The sequence below is a fragment of the Aythya ferina genome (assembly GCF_964211825.1).
Source record: "Aythya ferina genome assembly, chromosome: 17".
NCBI classification, from domain to species: Eukaryota; Metazoa; Chordata; class Aves; order Anseriformes; family Anatidae; genus Aythya; species Aythya ferina.
Window position 1 is genome coordinate 4,774,177 of NC_140316.1, and position 25,892 is coordinate 4,800,068.

The window sequence follows — 25,892 nt, forward strand, 5'->3', positions numbered from 1 at the left end:
CACTGGATTCTGAGTTTGGTCTTCCTGAAGTTCATGTGCACCCAGTTAGCTTAGGGTTCATGATTTAATTTGGAACAAACTGGTGCCTACTTTACTGGGCAAGCAGACAAGCTAGAACAGTTCGCCCTGGATTTTCTGCTCTCTTGAACTCTGCCTCTGCATGAACTCTCCCATTCACCCCTTTTTTAACATTCATGATTTCTATACTACCTCCAGGAAGATACTGCCAGGATTATAAACTCTTAACCTAATTATCACTGGCAACAAAGCTGACATCAAGCACTACTGCATATGTAACATACATCGTAACTGAAGGCTATGTTTCAAATGATACCAATTGGTAGGAGACCATCAGCAAGGCTAGAGCTGGGAACTTCCAAAAATTGATAATGGGGGAGGTACCATTCTACACATTTCCAGTAGTACATGCAGCCCCATCACTGAGGCATAGCCAACACAACCAACAGAATGGTTACCTCAACACAGTTGTCACAGACGCTGCAGTGAGAGCAGCGTGGAGGACGGTAGAAGTGGCAGGTGGCACACCATTTCATCCGTACTTGGATTCCTTTAATCTCCACGTTCTTGTAGAGTGGAGCTCGGAAGTCATCATCTTTATCTTCATCTTCATCTGCTGCTCAATGCAAAACTAAAAGTTAGTGGAAATAACAGCGGGTAAAGATGAAAGATCTAATCCAGTCAGTGCCTTAAATATAGGGGCACTGCATGTGCTCTTGGGCTTGTCAGAGAAACAGAGAGCTGTGGAAGTGATGGACTGTCAGAACAGGTTGTCCTGGCTGCAGAACACTTCAGTGATCTGGGCTCATTTCAGCACCCGAGGCAACGCTCCCATGGGAACGCCAGGCAGCCAGTCCAAATCCTGGACAAAGAGAAGTGTGCGAGTCTTATCTTAGCCAGCAGTTACAGCCGGAATGAACAAGATGAGAGTCAAAGAGGTGATGGAAATCCAGGAATCACCCAAACCCTTGCTGCAAGAAGTTCTGCTGCATGTATTCAGGATTAATTCAATGCTAGTCTACCAGCATATAGAACAAAAGAAATTACATCAACTGATATTAAAAGAAGGTTATTAACAGAACGTTGTGCTAGCTCAAACCCCCAAATCAACCCAGATGACCCAGTGTGGTGTTTTGTCAAACACTCTAGTGTCAGCCCATCACCATCCCAAAAACCAGTTGCTCCAGGGAGCCACAGTGAAAAGAAATGTGTGTGCCTGCAATAAGCCCTGCACCAGTGTCTGCTTCCTTATAGCACACCCTGTGCTCTCTTCTTCAGAGCATGCCTTGAATACTCTTACTTAAGTGGCAGTATATAACCAGCAAGATCTCACCTCCCTCAAAGGCAGTATGGTCTAGTGACCTGAGCAAAGGACTGGAAGTCAGGAAGTCCTATATCCTAATTTTCTCACTCTGTAGCCTTGGGGTATTCATTTAACCTCTTTTTGCCATTAGTAAGATTGGAATGACAACATGGCAGAGTTATGTTATTATGGACAACCCCCTGGAGGATGGGTGATCATCTCTACTGAGCGCTGCCCTGTTGAGAAAACAGACCATTTAAAAATAAATTCAAAAAATAAAAGCCAGTCTAGAATGGGCAAACATATATTGGGAAGAAAAGGAAAAATGTGAATGATGTACATGGAAGTTCATCTTTTATTCTAGATACCTGCAATCTTTATTTGTTTCCTTTTGACGGAGAATATGTAACTAGTTCACATCTATTTAACACCTGGTTAAACATTGCAGTGCAGCTGGCATTGGTTGACTGGCTCCAAATTAGACAAAATTTGATAATATTATCCCAGTGGGGCATCAATAACTGACATGTAGTTCTATATTAAATCTTCTCTAGATGTGTTATCCTTACTAAAAGGATCCAATTTCCATTGACTTCAGGAGGAGTTTCTCCCTTCATTCACATGAGCTTGGGATTTGACTCAGCTACAATATTTACCTTGCAAGAATATTCTCTGGGTTAATGTTTGTGCATGGAAGCAGACTGCTGTATTGGCACTGTTCCCTATAATTTTCCTTCATAACTAATCAGTGGGACTCTTAGTGGGAGCTAGACTCTAAATCCCTTAGGGCACTTCTATAAATACAATCTGTGGGTTCTTCAATACTACAACAAAGTGGTCCATGCTGCAAAATACAATTGTGGGGATAGAAGAACAAAACACTAGAATGGTCAAACCATTTAAATTCTTGTAAAAATACTTACTATGCAGACAAAAAGTCTGTACATTGTATGTATCTACAAATACACACATATACCTATATAGGTGTATACCTGCGTACATACATTGGACTTGCAGAATTGACACACACTGGAAGACAGTTCATGGTTGGTATCTATAATTAGCCAGAAACACACATTGCCATTATCAATCTAGACTGTAAATCAGATTTGTCAGGGAGGCCCCAGTTTCAGTGACTTAATACTTCCCTTTCTTCTCATTCATTTTAGTGTGTTACTGGCAACTCATGCACAGAGCCAATCCTGATTCATAACAGGATCATTCAGAGAGACAGCAAATTAAAAAATGATTCAAAAAAGGAGTGATGGAACTGGGAGTTTAATTCAGGCCCTTTTCAACAATACAAAAAAAAAAAAAAGCTGGGTTTACTTCCCATCTATGCCCCAAATTCTCTTTGCCAGAGAACCTGTAAGCTCATATGATACAGCTAGATATGTCTTTATCACCAGCCTTCAGTCATCTGAGCAGAAGAATACATTGGTAGAAGACACTATCTTACTACACAGACTCTCGTACTCTTATCCACTGACACAAGGCAGCCAAATCTCCTATTTATATAACATATCTCATGATTTTTTGCAGCTTTCTTAAAGGAATCATGTGATTTCATAAGACTCTCTGCTTTTGTATTGCTTTTTTCTTGTTTTGTTTTTGAAGTAAATTTGTAACTATCAGAAATGTGCTCAAAAGCTTGAAAATTAAGATTAGATCTGTAATTTCAAGAACAGAAAGCAAAAAGATCCATTGTATATTCATTTTAAATCACTCCTACAATTTCTGAATTCTTTGGGTTGGCAGCTCTGCGGGTGGCGTGGGGTGGTGATAGCTTTTTTAGCATGTACACTTGTGATCTGAAATAACATCTGCTCCCCTTTCTTCCCAGCTCTAGTATTTATAGTCTTTTCCATCTTTTCCTTATCAGATTGCTTCCTTCACACATTTACACTCTTACTTCATCACTTTCTTTAAGGATGACTCCCATTCCTTTCCTGCCTTTTCCCCACTTCCCTCATTCCCAATTTCTTCCAGATCAAGTACAAATATACACTGCATAGAGAGAAATGGCCAAGGCCACAAATGAAAAGGATGGAAGAAAGGCAAGCTGTAGGAAACTCCCCCTTTCTCCCTTAAATGCAAAGGCCAAAATAAAGAGCTTATTTGCAAGTTAGGGGAGTGTAAAGGAACGTGTGAATTTACGATATGCTCAGTACTGATCACTCTTAGAGCAGGTAAGCGCCCAGCAGCAGGCTCCATTTTGAGGGAACTACGTTGCACAATAATATTAGATTCCTGGACTGTGACTTTCACAACTGAACAACATTGTTCCAGCTCTTCTCCTACCAAAGGCAAAAAGTATGGATGTGTTCAATAACCTCACAGCCACAGCATATTCAACCACTGTTATCTCTGATGAGATGGAGGAATGGAAGAGTGCAGGACATTAGGTAAAAGCTCTATGTGCTTCAGCTCTTTTGGAAATCTCAGTAAAAGCTCGATGTTTCAGCTCTTTTGAAAATCTCTCTATCACCTATATGTAACTTTATGCAGCTAAACACTGCATCACGTAATCCCACACAAATGACTGAATATTGCCTTCACACGTAATTATTCCCTTAACTGTAGTGCTGCAACAGTTGATCAGGGGTTCAAAAGCTGCAGCTGAAAGAAATGACAGAGAGATGCTCATCATTAGACCCTGCTACCTGGAGAAACCTGGCAGCCACTATTCAGAGAAGCCAGCAGGACAGGTATCTTGTTCTTGTCAGGTGCAATAGCAATTCAAAATAGGTATTGAATTCACTCAGTAGAGGTGGGTAAGAACAGCTTGAAGAGAGCAGAGATCCACTGGCTTAGCAAGACTGCCTAGAGCAGTCTCTGCTGCAAACTGCATGTGAATAATTATTGGAAGACAGATAAAATGAGGTGATAATTCTCTCATTAGGATGTGTTAAAAGAGGTAGCTCCACTGTGGTTCCTATTATACGAGCTGAGTGATCTTTATCCTATTTAATCAGTTGTGCATCAGTACTAATTTAAGCAGGCATATCTTTCTAAACGTATACATTTTAGATGCTCTAAGGCAAGCCTTAATCATTATCTATTTTAGCATTCAATGCCTATGCATTTATTTTAAGGCTTTGTGGAAGGAAGGTCTGCTTTGATGAAGCTGTTTCAGAAAGCTCAGCCTCTCCCTTCCACCATGCTCAACTTCCTATTGTGAAGACAGTAACTTAAATCCAATGTGCCAGCATGACACAGGGGATGGCAATTGCAATCACATCAGTCAGGAGAGATACTCAAAGGAGAACCATGCTATGCAGCCCTGTGCCCTCAACTGCCAGCCTGAGCAAGTGCAAGGACAACTGACACCTCCCAGCTCAGATGAGGGTATCCAGCACTTCACTACCATCCCAACTCTACTGCCAGCTCAGTGTAAAAAATAAGAAAATACATAAACAAGAAAGATTACCAGAGGAAAGAAAAAAAAAAAAAAAAAAGAGGACCACCCACCAGTCCCATTTTCTCTTACCTCGTGGAAAAACTCCAGGGTCCATGAAAGTTGCCATGCTGAAGTTTGCCAGTACAAACAAGAACACGAGCCCATTGTACACTGGGATGGCTGGTGAGATGGCTTTTGTCAGCCAGGGGCACCTGTGGAGGAGAAAAATTATAGGTAAGGGCTCTTTTGGCTGTATCAAGTAGTTTCTTCCCATTCACCATCATCACAGAGAAAAGCAGTCTCATCATCTCCCCACCAGCCATTCAGCAAGGCTGAATTTGCAGTTTAACAACAGAAATTTCAATAGAGCCAGTTTCAGTGATGTAAAGTACGCTGCAGCCACCCTTTCTAAAGACACTTTATTCCATAGTACAGAAAGCAACAATTGCTCACGTGGCTTGTAGGGCTTTGCAACCCTATTGCTTTATTTGCAAGCTGGCACTTTGCTTCTCTGCGTAAAAGCTGCATCCTATTGTTGCATTGCTCTTTATTGTGTATATAGCCTTGTTACAGTTGGTGTTATTTTCAGTCCTCACTGGCATAAAGCAGAATAGGATTCTTAAACCATTGATCTCCCCAGCAGGTACAAAGGGAAGCACACTCGCTTCCCCTAGCATCTTCCCAAGTGGTTTTCAACTTTAAATAATGCTCACAACCAACACTTCAAAACCTCTCCCCAGCAGAAGGCTTGGTCAGACCGAGCATGGGCTCTGCAGGTGTCAGCAGAATCTAAGAAGGCCAAAAAGAAAGTGGATGGCATCTGCCATGTGAGCACCTTTCAGAAACACTGGAAATGCTTGGTGCACACCCAGCGTATGTACCTGAGAGGGACAGAAAGTAAAGGAGAAAAACTAGGAGACTCAGGAAAGACAATATAGAAAGGCCTGTTGTTATAGGACAACTGATCTAGCTGCAAAGAACACTTCCCACCAGCAGAGGAAGGCAGGACCAAGACAGAAGAAAGCTTATCCTACAGGCAACTTTACCCACTGAAAAGCAGTGTTTATTCACTAGCCATTTACAGCCTCTCCAAAGCTTATCTCTAAACACTAGACCAATTTTACTTCTCTGTTCTGCATAAAGAGGTTTGGTGCTACAGGGTTGCTGAGGGGAAAATCCAATTAATCTTATTAATCTTGCAGATATAAATAAGGAAAAATATGGGACAAAGAATCTCTCTGACAAAAGTAAGCCCCCTGACTGAGCAGCTCTTTAGATTTCCTCCTGCCCTGACAGCCAGGGACCCCACTTTGCTGCTGTGCAGACGCCATTCCACAGCAACACCTTGCTGCCATTAGCATAAATCAAACAGCAGCCCACATATTCGGGATCACATTTTGCCTGAATTACATGTACAGTTGCATCTGGTTGTCTGCCAGGCTGCGGAGATAAAGAAAAAAGAAACCAACAACAAACACCCAACCTTTTCCCAAATCTAATTGGCACTGTTTGTGCTACCGATGTGCTGTTTTCAACAGCTGAGAATGGTGTTGCTGACCTTGAAGAGATGCCACTAAACACACTCTTGTGGCCAGCATTAAAAGGGCACCACATTTTCTCCTCCCATTTCTTTGTGAGCAGGCAGGAAGAGATTGTTTTGCGCTCTCCTCCTCTTTGCAGCTAGGCTTTTAGCATTGCATTGCTGCAAACTGCTTTTAAAAGGACCTTCACTGGTGTGTGTTTCATTCAGTCTGGACTGGAGCGAGTAAAAGATGGAAAAATCCTACCCCAAGTGAATGAACTGCAGAGCCAAGACATGTCTGTGGCTGGGGCCAAACCTTGAGGCTGATCAGGGGAGAAGGAAAAATTAAGCCTTCCCACTTCAGTATGGATGCTCTGCTACAGCCCACAGAGAGGGAGCAGAAGCATGGGGTTTCTTGGGACTGGCCTTTAAAGGGGCAAGCAGGGAAAGGGCCTGGAAATGAACACTTACTAAGAGAACAGGAAAGGACTGAGAGCTCTGTGGAGGAGGGCAGAATCTCTGTTTCTTTTGCATTTGGGATCTCATCCAGATGCTCATGGAGCTTGGGTACAGGAGAGAGCCTTGTGGCAGAGCAAGGTGATGGACTAGCTCAGACAGACCCTGCTGGAGACAGCTGGGCTCTGTGACTTGCCCTGCAACCTTTCCTGTCCCCAGGAGGTGGAATTTCAGCCTTCAGCAAGGTGACACCAACTCGCTGCAGTGCTCAGTTTTCCTTGAAGCAGCTGATGGTGACTGAGAGCTAAGGAAAAGTGGTTCCTTTCTTGCCATAAAATATGCTGTGGTGACCATGCCAAGCAAGCTGTGGGCCCGTCTCTAACAATGGTTCCTGCCAGCTCCTTCGGAGGAAAGGAAAAGAAATCCTGAAATAAGCAGTTATAGAATAAATTCTACCCAGGGAAAGGCTCCTCCCTTTAAATTATAGTAAAATTAGATTCAGCATGGGCATGACTGACTTCATTTCTTCCCATGAAGAAATTGCCTACACAGAGAAAGATTATGAAGTTACCCACTGCCTGTCAAGCATGGAGGAGAGATTTCCTTGTCAGTAAAGTCGAGTAAGTTGGCAAACGAAGGGACAGGAAACTCTTTCTTACAGATAACCCTTTCTTACAGATAACTCCTTACTCCAAGCAAGACTACATGAGAGAAACTGTCTCAGATGATTAATGTAAGCATTTGTTAATGTTCTCATTCGTGATTTACTTTGTCATGTTCCCAACAAATACATCAAATAGTAGGAAAAACTTTAGCCATAAGCTAAACTAAACAGCTCATTTAATGGGTAAATAGTGTATCTGAAAATACTTCATGGAAGTTGGAATGAAGGATAGACTGAGTCATTGTACATATTAGCCAGAAGGTCTGTTCACCATCCTTCCATTTTTATTTCTCGGAATCTTTATGCAACATCAGATATTACATAAAATTTTAGAGGGGATAAAAGAGGCCTCATTTGTAAACTAGACTGACCAATAAAAACATCTGAGATCAAGTCCTGACTCATAACTGGAAAAGGGTCTGAAAAAGAAAATAAAATTGCTACTAGGATCCACAAACCGTGACGCGTCCTCCCTCCTTATCCCTCTCCCTTAAAGCACATGGAATTTTAGGCAAAGCAACAGAAATTCTAATCCGAGTCTGGCAGGTTGTTTTATTACCAACCCATCCTGCAGAAATCTGGCTTCTGACCCTCTGCACTCTCTGCTTTGAAGAGGAAGCTGCAGAAATGTCTGAGCAGGCCCTACAGTGAGATTCTGTTTACTCTGTTTATTTCCAGGAACTCCAGATCTGCTTCCAGCACCACTCATCTCTGAGGACAAATCTGGCTGAACTTTTCAGATGCTTCTCCTAACAGAAGGTGTTATGAATCCAGACAAACAACACATTGATTCAAAACTTTCTTTGCTTGGGGAACCCAAAATTTCAAGAGACTGTGGTCTTTGTGTCATCAACTCCTCTCACCGTGGACTCACACAGCATGAAGTCTATCACAAATTTTATAGGGCTAAATTTAGTAGAGCCGAGAGCAGTGTACACCTGTGCCAGATCTTTCTGAGAGAAAAACTAAACTCCAACACTTCTGATGTGCACCGACATCCAGGAGCAAAACCACCAAGTCCTAACCCAGGACCTTTCTATCACAGCTTAATTTTGTCTGAGAAAGCCGCACCCTTTGTGTTGCAGGAGCCCCTGCAGAATCATTTCCATTGCAGAGGTCAAAGACAATACCCATGGAGAAGCTGAGCAGTGGGACACAGCGCCAGATGTGCTGTGACTTGCTTTCTGCAGAAGCAGCCAGACCTGCCTTACCTACAGCTCAGAAAACACACCGCACCCCATGGCTGCTGTACCTCACTGCATGATCAACATTTAAGTTCAAGGTAACTGTGCTAGCATTTCTTTTCTAAAAGTAACTGCATGATTGGTGCTCTCTTTCAAGTTAATTTAGATCCCTCACATGAACCAGGAGACCTGAGGGATAATACTGCAACCGCTGTGGGTACCAGCCAAGCTACTTCAGCAACTACCCAGGAGAGGAACATTCAATGGTTTTGTTTACTGCAGAAATTAAGAGCCAGCACACGCCACCATGGCATGCTAGAGATAATTATGGATCTCAAATTCTTCTGAACGAAGCACACAATTACACAGGCAGCATTTTCCTCATAATTATACTTCTTTGACACAGAGTAATTCTGCTCGTAACTCAGAGGAGAGTAATTCAGGGTGGCAGATTTAATCTCATTTATCCTATTTGCTTTTGAAACCCTATCCTAATAAAATGGAAAGTTAAAAAGATTAACAAATAGGATCACAAAACTTGCTAGGTGTCAGACTGACTTATGCATCATCAACTGCCTTCCTCCGCTAAATTAAACAACAAATAATCCTTTCTGCTTTTTTTGCTTGGTGCTTTGTAGCAAGACATGTTTGTGCCTTATAATTACAGTTCAGTCATAATTAAGTAATTGAATGGGACATTTTTCTTGAATCCTGCTCCAAATTAAGTTTTTTTTTTTTTTGTTTGTTTGTTTTCCATTAAAACCTTATACATGCTTAGAGAAGCTTTAGGACACGGAGGATGGAGCCTGGGATTTTAAGAATCGTGTTCTAGTCTTGGCTCTGACACTGGCTTGCAGAGCGACTGAAAGCCATCTGCTTTCCCCCTCCACCCCGGTTCCAAATGAGACACAAACTACCGACAGACCATCTTCCCCACCCCACGACAGAGAAGGGATTGCCTTTGATTTTGCCAATCTCCAAGTGCCTTTCCTAGGGCAAGGCTGCTGGCCCCAGCATTTGCCTCCTGTGAGCCCAGCACCAGGCCCCCAGCACCCAGCCCAAAAAGGGCAGGGGTGAGGCACACCGCTCCTGTTGGTGGGCTGCTGTGTGACCACGTGCCTGCGATGTACCTGGTGAATGAGGTCCGTTGGATGCTCTGCCCAGAACACAACAAGCAGGTGCGTGCACACATGGGGCTCTCTCGGGGTGCGGGGTGCTCGGAGGCCAGAGACAAAGAGCAGAACATGGAGCAGGAGCCTACAACACTTCTCTTTCTAATAGAAAGATGAGACAATCTGCTTGTGCAGGGGGAACAGAGAAGACCCCAAGGATTGCCTGCTTGACTGCTCAACTGCACCTAATAATTGATCTGAGATTCCCACACATCCTTCCCCTTGGGCTCAAACAGATGGCTGGTATGCAACAAAACAATTAATTTCCATGACAAATCACAATCCATGGGTTTATAACATGGAAAATAAAGCACCTCTTAACTTGAATCACCTTCTTACACCATTAGGGCGGTTACAAGAGTAGTATCAACCAGCTGATTCAGTGCATTCAAGTAGAAGCAGCCCAGTGAAGTAGAGACTAATTAGATAAGAGGGGCCAACAAGCAAACATAATTTGTCTAAGCGCTGGCACTAATGTCACTGAAAACTTTCAGACTGTGTCCTTAACTCTGCAGCAGCCTGTCCTTGTTTGATACCTCTCCGGGAACTTCTAGCCAAACCCTGACTGCTACGACCCCGCACCGATTTGCATCCTGTGAAGTCTGTGCAAGGGACCACCACTCTGTGTGAGGAATCATCACCACATCTGACCAAGGATGTTCTAACGTTGCTGATATCCAGCAACCCTGGGAGCTGGACCAAGCGTCCCGGGCTGCCTGCAAGCTGCCCTTCCCCAGAAGAGCCTGCGGGTCTGGCTGTCAGTGACGGCACATCGGGGGTACAGAGAGGTAAAAGTCCTCCTAGTGCTTAACCCAGCACTGGACCACATGGACCATAAACATAAGGGCAATCAACTGACTAATCTGGATACCCAGATTTTAGAAGAATTCAGAATCAGATGCAAGTACAGTGCCTTAGGGCCCACTCTACCTGTGTACGTAGGACAGAGAAGGTGCAAGACAGCACCCTGCGGGGTGAATGCCGGAGCTCAGGCGTGCAGAGCCCACCTCACCGCAGGGCACTGAACGGCACAGCTCTCAGCCTTTGGCAGGGGAAATCTAACACATTCCTCATACAGCCCACTCTGGGAGGGATTTTTCCATTTATGCGCTCTCTCCTACCCTGAAATCACAGAAAAGTACCTTTGTGGAATAGTAACAGAGGAAAAAAAAATCCGCTCGTTTTCCATTTTTGTTCACTGCCAAAGATAGCTGGGAGATTATTCTACAGCTAAAAATATTTTCCAAGGTGCTAAGTCATCGGTAGCTTTAGAAAGGCATCACTGGAGCCTGTCAGGGGAGGATGGATCCGAGTGTCATAACCAACATGAAAGAGAATGTCAGGTCCTATGAAAACAGCAGAAGGCTCAGGATATCAGGATAGTCAGGTCATTTGCTCAGTGCTGCCACTTGAGGTTTTGATAAATCATCTAATTTCTGCATCGCATCTTACTCATTGGCAAGACTGCAGCTAATATATTGTTGCCATAGCACTACACCCTCACTGTGACTACAGCAGTTGTACTGATAGAAAGTGGTATTAAAGTAAAGGATAACAACTCCAAACGTTACATAAAAATGGGGAGAGAAGTAAATACTAGAGAATTTACCACTGAAAAACAGAGACTGATGAAGGCTGAGTGCCACATGGAGCAGCTCATGCTGGTAATGAGTGGGAGATACAAAAATATCCACCCTGGGTTGCCAGATGCAGTTATCCATCACAAGGGGCCAAAAAAAAAAGAAAAAAGAACATAAAAAAAAACCATGAATTTCATGAGACCATTCCTTATGAAATATAGCTGAACACTAGCGCCAGAGGTTCAAATCCATCACCTGCTTAACTGTGTTTAATTATTCATAAGAAATGTGCTGGGCTGAAATTCACTCAGGTTTAATGAAAGCTGATGGGGTTTCAGTGAACTTTCCATTACACCCTGGACTCAGTCCAAAGGCTAGTGGTTCATGTCTGACAAAGTATAGATCAGAAGAGCTAAATCAATTAAAAAGTCAACTTGAGATATAATAGTCCTTGGTGAAAAGTCTTATCTGGGCTATACGTCATCCCTGAAGTAAAATATACTCTCCCCTTTTCACAAAGCTGCTTGAAAGCTCTGGAGCGTGTGGCCTTCCTCCCTTTTTAAGCAGTCCCCAAATATCCGAGAAAAGACACTATTGTCATGTGAACTGATGTGGGAGAAATATGGAACAGGAGTGACAATACCAATAACTGAGTGAGAAGACCGTGGGGATAACTGTGCCCATCAACACCCTCAAGTTCAGAAGCCATCCGCTCATCCCAGGCCTATTGCACGGGCACAGACCGGCCCTGCAGCCACTGGGTAAGCCATATTCTTACGAGCTACACATCCAATGTGACTTTACAGGTGCCTGGTGAGCAGTCAGGCCTGCCTTGTGCCGTATCCAACACGCATGCTCTGCAGCCATGCTCAGCAGACAGCTGGTGCAGCCGACAGGCTTCTGCTGGGAGCTGCACTCAGCTGCTCATCGCTGCAGGGCTCGGGCAGGCAGTGGCGGGGCCGATCCACAAAACCAGATCAGAACAGCAAATCCTTCTTCACACACTGATCTGAAATTTGCATTGTGGTGAGCTCCAGGTAGGCCTGGAGCTGGTTAGCAGTTACTGACACAGTGAAAGCCCAGGGCAGAGTTTTTGTTTTGATGTACTTGTAAAGTAATGCACTTATAACAGCGTAAGCGTCACTCGAAATGCCCAGCTTTTTATTTACACCTCAAATTGAAGTTATCCATTGAGCATTGATCCCAGGGGACATATAGGCTGGATTTTGGAGTACACAATAGCACTTTTATATTAAGAGAAGGATAATGCTCACCTCAAAATGCGACAGTAGGTCTTTGTGGCACTTCAAGCATCTATTGCATTGCAAACAAAATCACCCTGAGCAGCCGTAAAGCCTCTGGTACATCACGGAACGGAGCCAATTGCCAGTGCATGTGCAAATCAGAGCGGACTCCAAGCATGGGTTACAGAGCAAGCACACAGATTCAGAGACAACTCCCCTTAACTCCTGGGTTGCTTTCTCAGCCCCAGATTCGCAAAGCCTGAAATACCACACAAGCTGGAAGACGCAAGGATTACTGTAATAGGGGCTTGCAAACATGCACCAACCTTTTATCGGTACCATGCTGAGCAGCTGGAAACAAGCTCTGCTTTTTCCAGCTGCTAATGGAGACCTGAGTGTATGGGTGGCCTTTGGGTCACGGCAGAAGAGGACGGGAGGGAGGTCACTGCAGAATAACCGCAGCAGGAGATACACTGGTTGTCCTGTCACGCTGAAACGGTTTTAAATCCACTCGGTTAGAAAAAGAAGGGACTGCTGCCCAGTAACATTCCTGGGCAGTTCTGTCTGGATATGGCTGGCCACCAGCATCTCTGTACTGCAACAGCTGAATGACTTCCAGCCTGTTCCAAAATTCACATACAGAATCACAGAATCACAGAATTTTCTAGGTTGGAAGAGACCTCAAGGTCATCGAGTCCAACCTCCAACCTAACGCTAACAGCCCTCCACTAAACCATATCCCTAAGCTGTACATCTAAGCGTCTTTTGAAGACTTCCAGGGATGGTGACTCCACCACTTCCCTGGGCAGCCTGTTCCAATGCCTCACAACCCTTTCTGTAAAGAAGTTCTTCCTAACATCTAACCTAAAACTCCCCTGGCTCAACTTAAGCCCATTCCCCCTCGTCCTGTCACCAGGCACGTGGGAGAACAGGCCAACCCCCACCTCTCTACAGCCTCCTTTAAGGTATCTGTAAAGAGCAATAAGGTCACCCCTGAGCCTCCTCTTCTCCAGGCTGAACAATCCCAGCTCCCTCAGCCGCTCCTCGTAGGACTTGTTCTCCAGGCCCCTCACCAGCTTCGTCGCCCTTCTCTGCACCCGCTCAAGCACCTCGATGTCCTTCTTGTAGCGAGGGGCATCAAGCCACAGAAACCTTGCTAAATGGGAAATTGGAGAATTACATCCAGAAGATGCTGTATGAACCAGTAACTCAGAACACAGCTGAGTCCTCAGCACATGTGGCTGCCCTGCCTGCAGGCTGTGCTCCCGTGTGCACCGTTCCCAGCAGTAACCACAGTCCAGCTGCCCAGCGCGGTGTCCAGCAAGGTTGGAAGATGCTTCCTAATATCTGAAAGGGACACACATGGTACACAAGCTGAGTTTTTCTGAGTGTTTTCAAAGACGCTATGTGGAATGCAAACTTGTGCTTCTAATTTGTAAACAGCAGAATTAAAGTGACGCCACACTTGCTATGGCAGTGCTAGAAAGAGACTGGCCCTCATCCTGAGACCAACCCAGCGTCATTTCCATGAGTAATAAAGAACACAGTTTATTTGGGTCTTACACCACTAGTGACCTTCATGATCTTCCCGAACTCTCGGCAAACTAACACAACTTTTTGCAGGATAGATGAAATTGCACTTGTCAGATCCCATGTTGCTCTGATGGAAAAAATGCACAGGGTGGCTCCTCCCTGACTCAGAGTTGTTCTTTGGGGTTTTCCGCACTGCATTTATCCTTGTCAACATGCATGGATCTACCAGCGATACAGAAATGTAAAGTGGGCTGCAGAGTCAGTTTTTAATTTTTTTTTTTTTAAATTGTATTTATTATATAATATTATACAATAAGATAAATTATTTTGTTGTTGTTGTTGTTTTTAATTAAAAACAACACACCTAGGGGGATCCTAGCTAGACGCAGAGGAGGTCTTATGCAGACTTTGCTCACAGCATACCCCAGTCCCATACCAGGGGAACACGTCCAGGACACGTTTAGTGTTTGAATTCATGAGACAGTGGTGTAATGGAAGCGAGGTAGTTCATTATAAGTATGCTATGATGAGAGAGAGTAACAGGTAGAGAAATATTAAGAGAGGAGAGGTGACACAGGGAAAAGATACAGTATACATTACCCTCGTTGAAAAATTTATTTGACTTTTTAGATGTCCCTTTGTCATATGAGCTTCAGTAGAAAACAATTAAATTTCCTAAGAGCCATCATCCCTTTACAGCTAGTGGAGAAAATTATTTAACTCAAAGACAGCACCTATTAGATAAAAGCATGTGGCACTTAATTAACAATGAGCCAATATGCACAAGATATGTTTAATATGAACTCTATAGACTGTTTTATCATGTCCTCAGTGCATTAGCTGAGAATTGGGTACCATAATATGCTTTTCAATACATGGGGAAAAGAAGAAAAGCAGGGGACACCAGCAGAGCCAGCCCAGGTGTCTGAGCGTAATTCCGGACAGTCTGGGGGTCAGGACACCTTTTACTGGTCTGCATCATAGGGCGAGTTGTTTCTGCACTGAGAAGAGCTGCAGGGACTGCTTGGGGTAGCGATTCCTAGCATGGAGCACGTTATAAGAGGACCTTATCCCTCTGACACACATGCCAGACTCCAGAGAGCCCAGCTAGGGCCGATGCATGGCCTCAACTGGCAGGGTGCAAAGGCCCGTCCAGCCGCAGGCGAGGTCTGACATCTCTGCTGCCTTCCAGGTGCTCGAGGAGGGAACTCGCCCCGTATCCAGCCAGCCCTGACAGACCTGCCAGCTGCTTGTTGCAATGCTGGGGCTGTCAGAGAGTCTTGTACAAACGAGGGGAAGGAAAATCCTGTGAGGCTGGTAATAGCAGTTACATTTCTTCCATGACTTGAGAGAGCTGTTCAGGAAATCTACAACTAATTAAGACCAGAGGTTCTTGCAGACTTGTCTGGATCATGTATTGCCTTTGAAATCTGGAAACAATTCCTGTCCATGGCCTGAACAACATGCTTCAGAGCTGCTATGCAAGTTCTTTTATCTGTACAAGAGCTTGCTGGTACAGGGAAGGAAGCCAGTCCTAGCCTGAGCTCTTGTTTGAGGATTTCTAGACACATGCAGCAAAATTACTGCAGGTATTGAAAGGTTCCCTACATGGACCAGAAAGATTAAGGACTTGGTATTTTACAGAAGAGATGAACAGAACAAAGAGACAGATGTATCTCTACTGCAAACAGATACCGAAGATAGGGCAGGCAGGGTAAACATTCTCCTACGTCAAGTATGGGAGCAAACATATAATAATAAAACAAAAGCCTCTCCTAGAACCTCATCTCTAATTTCCCTCTGGAATATCCTCCCAAAGGACTTTTATGGAAACTTGAACTGTGAGCATGGCATTTATGTATTTTATTCTCAACGCTGAAAAAGAGTATTTGCATGGTTGGTATAAGGAGGCCTTAATATATGAAGATTTTAAGAAGAAAAAAAATCACAATTTCTCTAGCTAAGAAGATAATAAGAATGAAAGACAACCTTCACATTTTAGCCTGTCAAAGAAACTTTGCACCTGGGGAGAACATCCCCCTGTGACTGCCTGCTTTGGGACTTTTTACCCCTTCCCAAGCCCAGCCAGGCCGTCAGAGGACTCACCAGTGACTCAGCCTGTTTCGGCAACAGCTTAATCCTGCGATCCACAGACCTCACCACTGGGGCCAAGGTAACAAAGCAGAACAGGACAAGTCATCTCGCTCAGCACCCGGCTATCCCAGCCCCCATGTGCACCACCTCCCCCAGCCCCGCACCATCCTGACCCTAAGCAATGTTTTATACACCCGGTCTTGGCTCTGCGGGACGGATGCCAGCAGGCAGCAGCAGGGCAGAGCTGGGCTTCTCAAAGCCAGTTCCCAGCCCGTTTCTGCTCCAAGCTGGGGCTCTTTCGGGGCACAAGGACACAGCTGAAAAATCCTCGTTCCTTCCAGCAGAGGGTAGCGGGACACACAAGCCAGCAAGCAAATGTGTAGGATTGTACTGAAAGCAAGAGATGTGTGCAGTTCAAAACAAAACCAAGGGTTCAATATCAGTAATAAAAAACAGTGCTCAGCAGCACAGTGGAAATGTTACAAAACTAAATGCATTCTTCCACTTGCATTCACCAAATGAAGAAACATCAAACTTTAGCTTGTTCTCATTATGTTCTCCCTTCCCCTGTAACATCACCATCTTCATTTTGCTTCCTAGTTTTGGGAAGGAGACCTTCAGGCAGCAGCAATGCCTGAACAGGCTTTTTCTGCACCTCTCCATTAGAAATGTCTTCTCTTTCTCTGTATGGAGCTGTTCCCCCTTCCTTGAGTCTCCCAAAAGATCACCAAATAACATTCAGGCTCTATTTTCTCTTTTCTCCTCCCCATCAGCCTGTGGTGGATTAAAAGGCTGAGCAGCAAAATCCATGCCCTTGTGCAGCAAAAGAGCACGGTTCTGCTGCTGCTGTACGCAGGAGATCCACAGCTGTCCCTACGCACTCTCAACAGAAACCACAAAAAGCCACTAAGGTAGAGGCACAGGCAGAGTCACCTCAAACTATTAAACAACTGTGCCCCCCCTGCTTAGATTAAGTGTTTCCCATTTTAGCAGCACAAGCCGAGCCCAAATCCCAAGCCTCCCCTGTCTGCACATCAACAACTGCACCGTCCCTGCTCACCGCCTAACAGCATTAGGGCTGCCTTCTGGTGGCATTCTCCTGCAGGTAAAATCTTATTACAGCACCTACCAGGAACAAAAATGCTTCTGGGGAGCAATAAAATACTAAAATACATGGTGACTGTCATACTAACAGTCTTTTTTATTTAAACGATGAAACATAGCATCATTGTCTTAGGTTTAAATGTCTCTGTCAGCTTGGACAAAATATAAAGGGAATCTTACAATATTTGGTTTGGTACACAGGTATTCAATTCAGGTTGACAGAAAACAAAATTACTTTGCTTGGAAAACATCCTGAGAGACAATATAATCTTAATTACGGAGACAGGGAAACGGGATTCAACCTGGTATACAGATCTGTGTCTTGCCATTGGATTCTGAAGTACAACAATGCGAGGGATCACAGGGGCAGCCGCGGAGGTGAAAATAATGGCAGGGAAACATCTTTGCTTTAGTTGTGCATTATCTGCTCTGCCCCAACACCCACCGCTTTCCAAAGACAGAGGAGTAGCTTGCTCACATACTGAAGTGGTCATTGGGTAGCTGCTCTGCCATTTTCCGTACTAATGTCTCAGCTTTCACTCACAGCCTGTGGTTTTGTGATTTTTGGGGGATGTTGATTTGAAAGAACCACAAAGTTATCAGAAAAGGTGTAATTATGCTGTGAACCTGATGCACTAAAAATCTCCCAACTCTCTTGCCATAATTCAGTAACATAAGCCAGGATTACAACTACCTGATATGAGTTAACAAAGCTTAATACACTCCCGAGTCAAAATGGGGCAATTAGCAGCTCCTGTACCAAAATAGAAGACTATGGGAATGGCATATGTGTCACCATCTGCGAACAATATGCAACAGGCAAACCAATTCAGAAGGAGAAAAAAAAAAAAAAAGATTAAATTTATTCCTATTTCCAAGAATCAAAGTGAATATTCAGCTTCAGCATTATACTTTCCAGATTCCCAGCTGGGACCAGAATGAGAAGCGTCAAGCATCTTATGATTTAACCGTTGAAAAATTTCCAGGCCAAACTGTCAAGCAAGAGGTTTGGATACAGATCTGAACTATGGGATGTTTTGTCTGTGAAGTTCTTCTATCAGTTCCAATAGCAATAGTTAGCATTTGTATGTGTACTTTTAAAATACCTTTTGCTCCTGAACTTTGCTGAAGTTCATCCATTGGTTTCTTTGCCCTTGCTTTAATTTAAAGAGTAGGATACATCATCTTGCTTTTCAGGCAAATATGAACATTTTCTTCTTGCTAAACAGCTAACACACTGGAATGGAAATAATTTACTGTTTGAGATTTTCTGAATGAACCCCTTATTCCTTCTCCTCTTCGTCCCTCAGTATTTCCTGAGAATCGTATGCCACAAGCAAACCACTCTTGGCTTACACCAGAAAATGTCTACAGCTCTGGGATGCCTTAATTCCCTTTACATTCCTCTTCAGCAGCAGGCAGAGCCTACCATCATGGCCAGGAGAAGCATGGAGCCACAGATCACAGAACAGCCACAGAGATATAAGCAAAGCTTGCAAGGGTAGAGCTGTGCTTTTATCTCCTTTGATTTGAAGGGGGACAAAATGAGTATCCCAGTAACTACAGTCCTTTCCTGAAGCTGTTTTATGAATTTATTATACAGCACAATCTTCCTGTTCTTGTATATTACTATAAAAAAAAATAATTAGGGATTTTTTTTCCTTTTTTTTTTTTTTTTTTAAACATGACTACTGGAAAATCCAAGCACAGAGACACATGATTCATATTCTGAAGAAAACTTATTAGAAAACTCATAGCTTCCCCAAATGTTGTACACTGTATCTGACTCCAAAGGGCAACACAGTAAAAATGAACCATGTTCTGGGATGTTATATCCCCAAAGTACCCTTTGGTAAATAAGAAAAGGAATTTATTTTTCAGACAAAAATAATAATAATAATAAATCATGTGTTAATTCCAGGATGCACATTTGAATCCTACAAAAAAATATTTTTTACTCACTCAGTGGAGTAAAAAAGTCTCTTTTTTATTTACCTGAGGAAGCAGAGTCTAGCAGTTATGAGTATGAATAAGTGACCTGGGCAAAGGTTACGGTTTTCACCAGTTTGCCTAGCGATTCCACAATTCAGCCATTTTCGACCCAGTGCACATCTCACCTTTCACATTAACTGCCCTCCCCCAGCAGCGTTGGGGAGTTTTGCTTTGAAAAGCATACAAAAGTATGTCAATAAAAATTAACTGGAAAGCGTTACAACCTGTCTCAAGAGAAGTTCACCAACTAGGATAACACAGATTTACTGAAATGGCTAAAATCGGTTACTATTAACACCAGGCCAGTAACTCCTTGAATCAAGAGATTGACACTGCTGCTGGTCAGGCACAGAAACAGATGCTGAGCGGGGACCCTCCTCTTTCCTCATACTCTGCCATAGCAGCCCTCCCTGAGCTCTCACTTGTGCTGTTTATGCTTAATTTTCTGGCACACTTGCAGGCTTGTTTCTGTGAGCTGCAGTTAGGAAAAGAGCCTTTTATATTGTTTGTTCCTCAGGCACAAGTGACACATGCATTTATCTGCTCTTCAACATTTACTGCTCAACATTAAACACGGTTATCAGCAGCATTTTAATTCTTTTACAATACCTGATCGAGCAAGCAATTGACAAGTTAACAAATCTATTTACTTTTCATAGTGCTTACTTTGATTTTTGTAATTAAACAAAATTGTTTGGATTCTCCCTTTTCCCCCCCAAATTGAGTGCTGTCCATGCAGGCTCTTTAACTCTGTATTTACTCTTCGAAGCATGAAGTGGGTTCATTTTCCCTCTTCTCCCTCCCCAAGGCTCAAGGCAGACCACAGTCCCTGGGACATCTGGAGGTTGTGGTTTGGAGAGGTCCCTTCCAGCCAAGAACAAAAGCAATCATCTTCACTGAGTTAGAAGATACTTAAGACTTGTTAGGAATTTCTGAGTTGCAAAACCCAGTGCTTGAAAGGCTATACAGAAAATAGCCCTCCTTCAAAAGTTTATTAAAAAGAAAAGCAAAAGCTCCATGTTTCTTGTGTTAGCTGTACAAGATGAGAAAATGTATCTGAGTCTGTAGTAATGGTTATGCAGCAGCTCCTTTAGTATCCCTACTTCTCTTGAATTCACATAACTGTGTCTTGAGTTTGTCAAGGTCTTAGGAAAAAAAAAAAAAGGAAAAGGTTTGAGATAATGATATGGTTATGCTAAAGATCCAGTGAGCACAGCCAGCAAGAAACTATAAGTAGCCTCATTCTGAACAGCAACAGATGCCAAGAGCGCAGAAGCCAGCCATAAATTGGAGTTTTGAAAAATTCTTCACAATTCGTGCCAGCAAGACAAGGAAGGGGTTAAAGTGATTCCAGAGCACTGTAACAGATCAAAAAACAGCAAAAAAGCCTGTCCAGAGAGAGTGCTCCCACCAGAGCCTCCCTGAACCTGGCTCCTTCCTCCCTGCAAGGGAACACAAAGGGGTGAGGGGACAGCACGGCATCTGTGCAGTTAAAGCACTCAACAAAGCTGCACCCTTCCTAAAAGTCAGGCTGGGTGTGCACTTCTGGCAGAATGGCTGCCCTGGCAGGAGAGCGGAGGAGCAGGCAAGGAAGAAGAGATCCGCTTTCCACCAGGATCTTGCTTCCTACGTGTTCAGCTCAGCTCCAAGCGCTCGCCTTCACAAACACACAGGCGTTGAATCGTTCAAATTACATATAATCTTGTGTTGCTCATTTACAACAGCACAGCCAGCGACAAAGAAAAGAACTTAAAGTGCTCGGCTCCCTTCAAACAGGAAGCAAGCCTGTGGTGACAGGCTAGAGGATTCGTGACTTGTTTTTCCTCCGCCCCGTGCTGCACACATACACGCTGTGTTCAGGAGAGATCCAGCAAAAAAAACTGTACACAGGCTCCGAGCTGTCGTCTGCAACACAGTGAAATAGATGCCCAGCTCCCCCTCCCTGAGTTCGCAGTACAGATCACGAAAGGCAGAACCACTCTGAAACATCTCTCTTGCAAATTGCTGTAATTTCCCATCCATCTTCAGCTCGGTTGACTTCGCCGGGTCCACAGGGGCCGATTTACAGCATTCGTTTTGGATTAAGGGTTCCTAAACCGTGACTCAGGAGGCAGAGTAAACGATCTGCAGCTGTCTCGCGGAGCCCTGGTAAATGGTGAAAGTGCCAGTCCCGTGTGGCCCTGCTGTGCTAGTGGGGCCGAAGTGAGCCCGAGCCCACCAGTTACAACCTGATCTAAAAGTTCAGGAATCAGTGACTGAATCAAGTTCATTTGCAGACTGATAAAGACAAAGATTTGTTCTAAAATCTCTATTTGTTTGTTCAAGTTTTTTTTAACTAGTCAAGTTGTAGGCTGAACAAAACATGTTTTTTTTATTAGTGAATTCTAGTGTCTGCCATTTGCTTTTGTGTCGAAAGCTACTTCTAACACCACACCTTGCTTTGTGTGCAAGTAATATTACAAACAGTTGCATCTGACTTGACATCTATTCTAACTGCAGCATGGCTGCACAAAGTTGGCAAAGGCAAAGAGGCAAAATAAGAACTGCATCCCATGGATCAAAAAGTGTTTTCAGAAGATACACATTCATTTGCTCATTATTTCTCTGGCAACTTCTAAGTTTTGGAAATTTCTGAATTTTTCAATAGGCACAAAGTCTTTTTTCTAGTAAATAGAAAAGGCATGTTTTACTTTTATTTATTTATTTTTTTAAATGGCAGTATTTTCTGTATATTCAGTGAAAGGCAAACAAAAGCACTGTAATAACGTGCTACTCTACCTTCCCCTCAATTTTCAGTTTCCATACTGTCACATTTTAGTCAATCAGTTATCACTGCTCATTTGTCTTTAGTGCTAAAAGAACTTTCCTGTATCTCGTGTACTGCTCACAAGGGGAGGCAAGACTGCGACAGTCACCTTGAAATGTTTTGCTCCTCAAACATCGCCTTTCTGCAGACAGCAGATACAACCTTACAGGTGGATGCTGCCAGCCAGTACTGCATAATTAACTGCAGAAATTAGAAAAATCACATTAGCATAGCCAAGGCTAACACTGATCTACTAGATCAGTGCAAATCTGCAATGCGCATCCATCAGGCTATTTAGCCAGTTCACTTCAGTATTCTAATTTCAATCACTGAAGCAACTTTTCTAGTAAACTGCTCTGCACCTCCTGCTCTGTGGAAGGTTCTTCATGATCCACCCTAATTCTCCATCACCAGGCGGACTGCGCACTGGAACACCGTTGTTCAAACCAGTGCAAGCAGCCGTGCCTGCAGCGCTTGCTGTGAGATACTGACAATGCATCAACTACATAACCACAAAGAAATGCTCTTGGTATTAAACTCATTTAGCGTTACCTCATCTCTCACCAGCACAGCTCAGCGAGAAGACAGTGGTGTAACTGGAGAGACTTGCTCAGCTTCCAGGTGCTCCCAGTTATTCTCTGTCTCAACGTGGTTGTAAATCCCAGACCTCTGAAGCTTTTGCACCAATAACTGTAACCCCCTTGTGCCAGGCTCCAGGTCTGCTTTGAATCTACGTTTTAAGTAAAACTGCTTACAATGTGGGCTTTGAAATGTGGGATTTTTTTCCTGCATTCCTTCCTTCTGCATGAAGCCATGGCATGACCAGGACTGCAGCACCACACGCAGAGAACCAACAAACCACCTGCCAGCAAAGCCAAATTGAACTCCAGCTGGAGCCAGCCCTGCCCCTGGTCAAAAGGAAGAAGGCAGACTCGGATCTTTGCTTTCTAGAGAAGATGGCCAGCAGCAGTGTCACCAACATCGCCCTGTACCAGATGGCCCCATGTGCAGAGCAGCACAAGGAAAGGAAGAAGCAGGACTTTTACAGCTTGTCCTACAACATCCAATTGAGTCAAGGCCTGAACTACTGAAATCACTGCTCCATGGCAGCTGATAAACTCTGTTCAGAAAGCAAGGAAGCATGTCAAACAAGGTTTAATTGGAGCTGCCTGGGGGCCTGGCAAGACGCAGGGAACTTATGGCACACACTTACATTGCTGATCAGAAGTCTTCTCCCAGCAGACGGTGGGACGGTGCGTGGGAACAGCCAGTGACATTTCAGGGAAAGCTCTCCAAAGGAATATTCTGTCGTTCGGTGTCTCCAGCTTTCATTACCATCCCTACCCATCATAACAACTTTTTGGGGCTCTTGGCTACCAAGAAAACTAAATCTTCTTCCTGCATATCCTATAACTTCTCTTTGAACTTATTTCTTTCAATGGAGCTTTCCTTTAACCCCAGAAGGCTTTGCATACTATTGATGTGTCAGGAACACTCCCTGTACATAAAGAATTTACACACTATCGAACAGGAATCTTTTGAAATTGTTCACTTTTCCCCAGAAAGAAAGCTCAGAAAGAAGCCCCCAACAGGGTGTAAGTGGCAGTGATGGTAAAGTAGGAGGAGAGCACAGTGGCCACGAAAGAGAAAAAGAATTCAGTCGGACGCTGAAGTAGATGCTTGGAACGTATGTCAAGGCCAGATCAAAACAGCCAATTGTTGCTGTTATCTACTTCATCTTGTCTTGAGTGGAAAAGGGAGTTAGGAAATTCTTTTCGGCCAACGCGACTGTCCAAGCCAACGTGACTGTCTAAGCCAATGCCCAAGGCAAATAATGCTCTAAACAATAAGGCATTTTAACTCTGCTATAAATACTAAGTTTGCAAAGACAGCTGTTTGCTTGCAGTCTCCTTCTGCAATCTCCATTCAACGCTTTATATTTACATAAATGCATAACCATACCTAATCCTCCCCCACCAGGTTTTAGCTCCTTGAGAGAACAGGCAGGAGTTGAGGAATGGCTTAAAAATTTAATCCTTGAAACATGAAATTAGGCTGCTCCCTCAAGAGCTGCCATATGGTGTCTATTTAAAAAAGTGATACTCAATAGAGGCACCATGATGCATAAGAACGGCTCATGGATTTCACTTCTGAGTTACTGAAGTCCTTCCACAAGAATATCAGTCACAGGACAGTTTCTTTGCAGAAGGATCTTTAGCAGAGGAAAGTCTCAAGAGAAGCAGCTCCTGTAAAATGGGCATTGAAACTGACTGCAAATCAAGACAGCAATCTGAAACCTTTGTTTTCATGGGAACCCAGCCTTCACAAACTAGCACCAGCATCGGACTGTGCCATGCAATGGTCCTTGATGGTTTAGCAACTACATTATTCATAGAGTAGATTAACTGATTGTTGCTTGCCCTACCTATTGTCCGTGACAAACTGATAAAATGCAACTTTGGCTAAAAACAGCTCAAAAATCCATGCCTTTAAGGTGAAGATATCAGTAAAACTATTCAAATCCAGAAACAAATCTGAGTTTAAAGAAACGCTGCCCGGAGGGTACACTTATCTTCCTGTACGTACAGGAAGGTTCTGTCATCTTTCTTCAGCAGCACTGACCTTAAAGAGCATAAAATTCATAGTTTACAATAGAGATGGTAGAAATAATCCTCTAAATAGAGGGCTCTGAAGGCTCACATACCCTACCTTTCCAAACAGAGAGTTATCAGTTCTTGCACCCACACCAAACTCTGCTATACTTTTCACTCCCAGAAGGCCCTGGCATGACGATGAATGAACGTGGTTCTTTGCTGACATTACAGGAGGAAACAGACTAAGCCTGCCTTTTTCTCTACCACAAGCTCTCCCACCTAAGATCAGATTTCTGCATAATGGCATAGCACACTGCAGATGCTCACCGGCTCATTGCGAGGATAAAAAAAGTTCTGAATCTAGCATCATCCTTCCGGGGAAAAAAAAAAAAAAAAAACACACATTTTTCTTACATGATTCAGTGTAAACCACAACCTCTTGCAGTCCCAGTGTTCAGTAGAATGAGTACAAACCTTGAAGTCAATCTTAACCTGCTGCCATCTCCTTTTGGAAGCTAACTTACACACGGCCAGTCCAAGGCTAAAATAATCAAGAATCTAACTTAACCACAGACCCCTAATGGATCAGATCTATAGCTTGAAAACTCAGGTATCTGACATGCTATTGAAACTGTTATTGTTTGAAACTTGTAAGAAACAAAGAATCTGAGCCCCACTGCAGCTCTAATACCCAGGTGCACCTTGCTTCCTTTTTACCAGGCACATGGCCCATTCATTGACAAGTGTGTTTGCCCAGTTTGGTTTCCTGGGAGTCTCTACTGGCTGCACATCAAGCCAAATGTTCATTTTTGTTATCAACATAGCCAGGGGGCTCAGCGATGCTAGCCAACCCTTGTTCAACTAGTGTTACTGTTTTACAACATGTCATGCTTTGTGAGATTGAAAGGAAAAGCCAATAAAAGGAAAAATTAATCTTGTGATTAAACACAACACTTTGGATTGCTGGCTGCTGACACTGGCACCATGCCACCCTCTCAGAGGACAGAATAGAACCTGTCTGCTGTCTTCAACAAAAGGATTTTTACAAAATAAGGGTCTCTTGCTATGAATGATCAAAATGAGCAGCTTGGCAAGGAGACCTGGCCAACCGTCAATTACAGCTTTGTTCTGTCCCAACTTAAGGCTGATATTGTCCTGCTCCAGACTGAGATGATCATACAGAATTTCTGCTCGTACAGAATTTTTGCATGCCATGTAAGTTACAG

The 25,892-nt window shown here is 43.7% G+C and overlaps 1 protein-coding gene across 2 annotated transcripts in view; it reads right to left on the bottom strand.

The window, feature by feature from the left end:
* The window catches only part of ZDHHC8 (zDHHC palmitoyltransferase 8), a 115,007-nt gene that overhangs the window by 23,075 nt on the left and 66,040 nt on the right, over positions 1 to 25,892 (bottom strand). For both annotated transcript variants that reach the window (XM_084539224.1, XM_084539223.1), the window contains exons 2-3: positions 4,812 to 4,933; positions 477 to 634 (exon numbers count right to left, since the gene is read on the bottom strand). In XM_084539224.1, the coding sequence (XP_084395350.1) occupies positions 477 to 634; positions 4,812 to 4,933 (280 nt within the window). The remainder of the gene's footprint in view (positions 1 to 476; positions 635 to 4,811; positions 4,934 to 25,892) is intronic.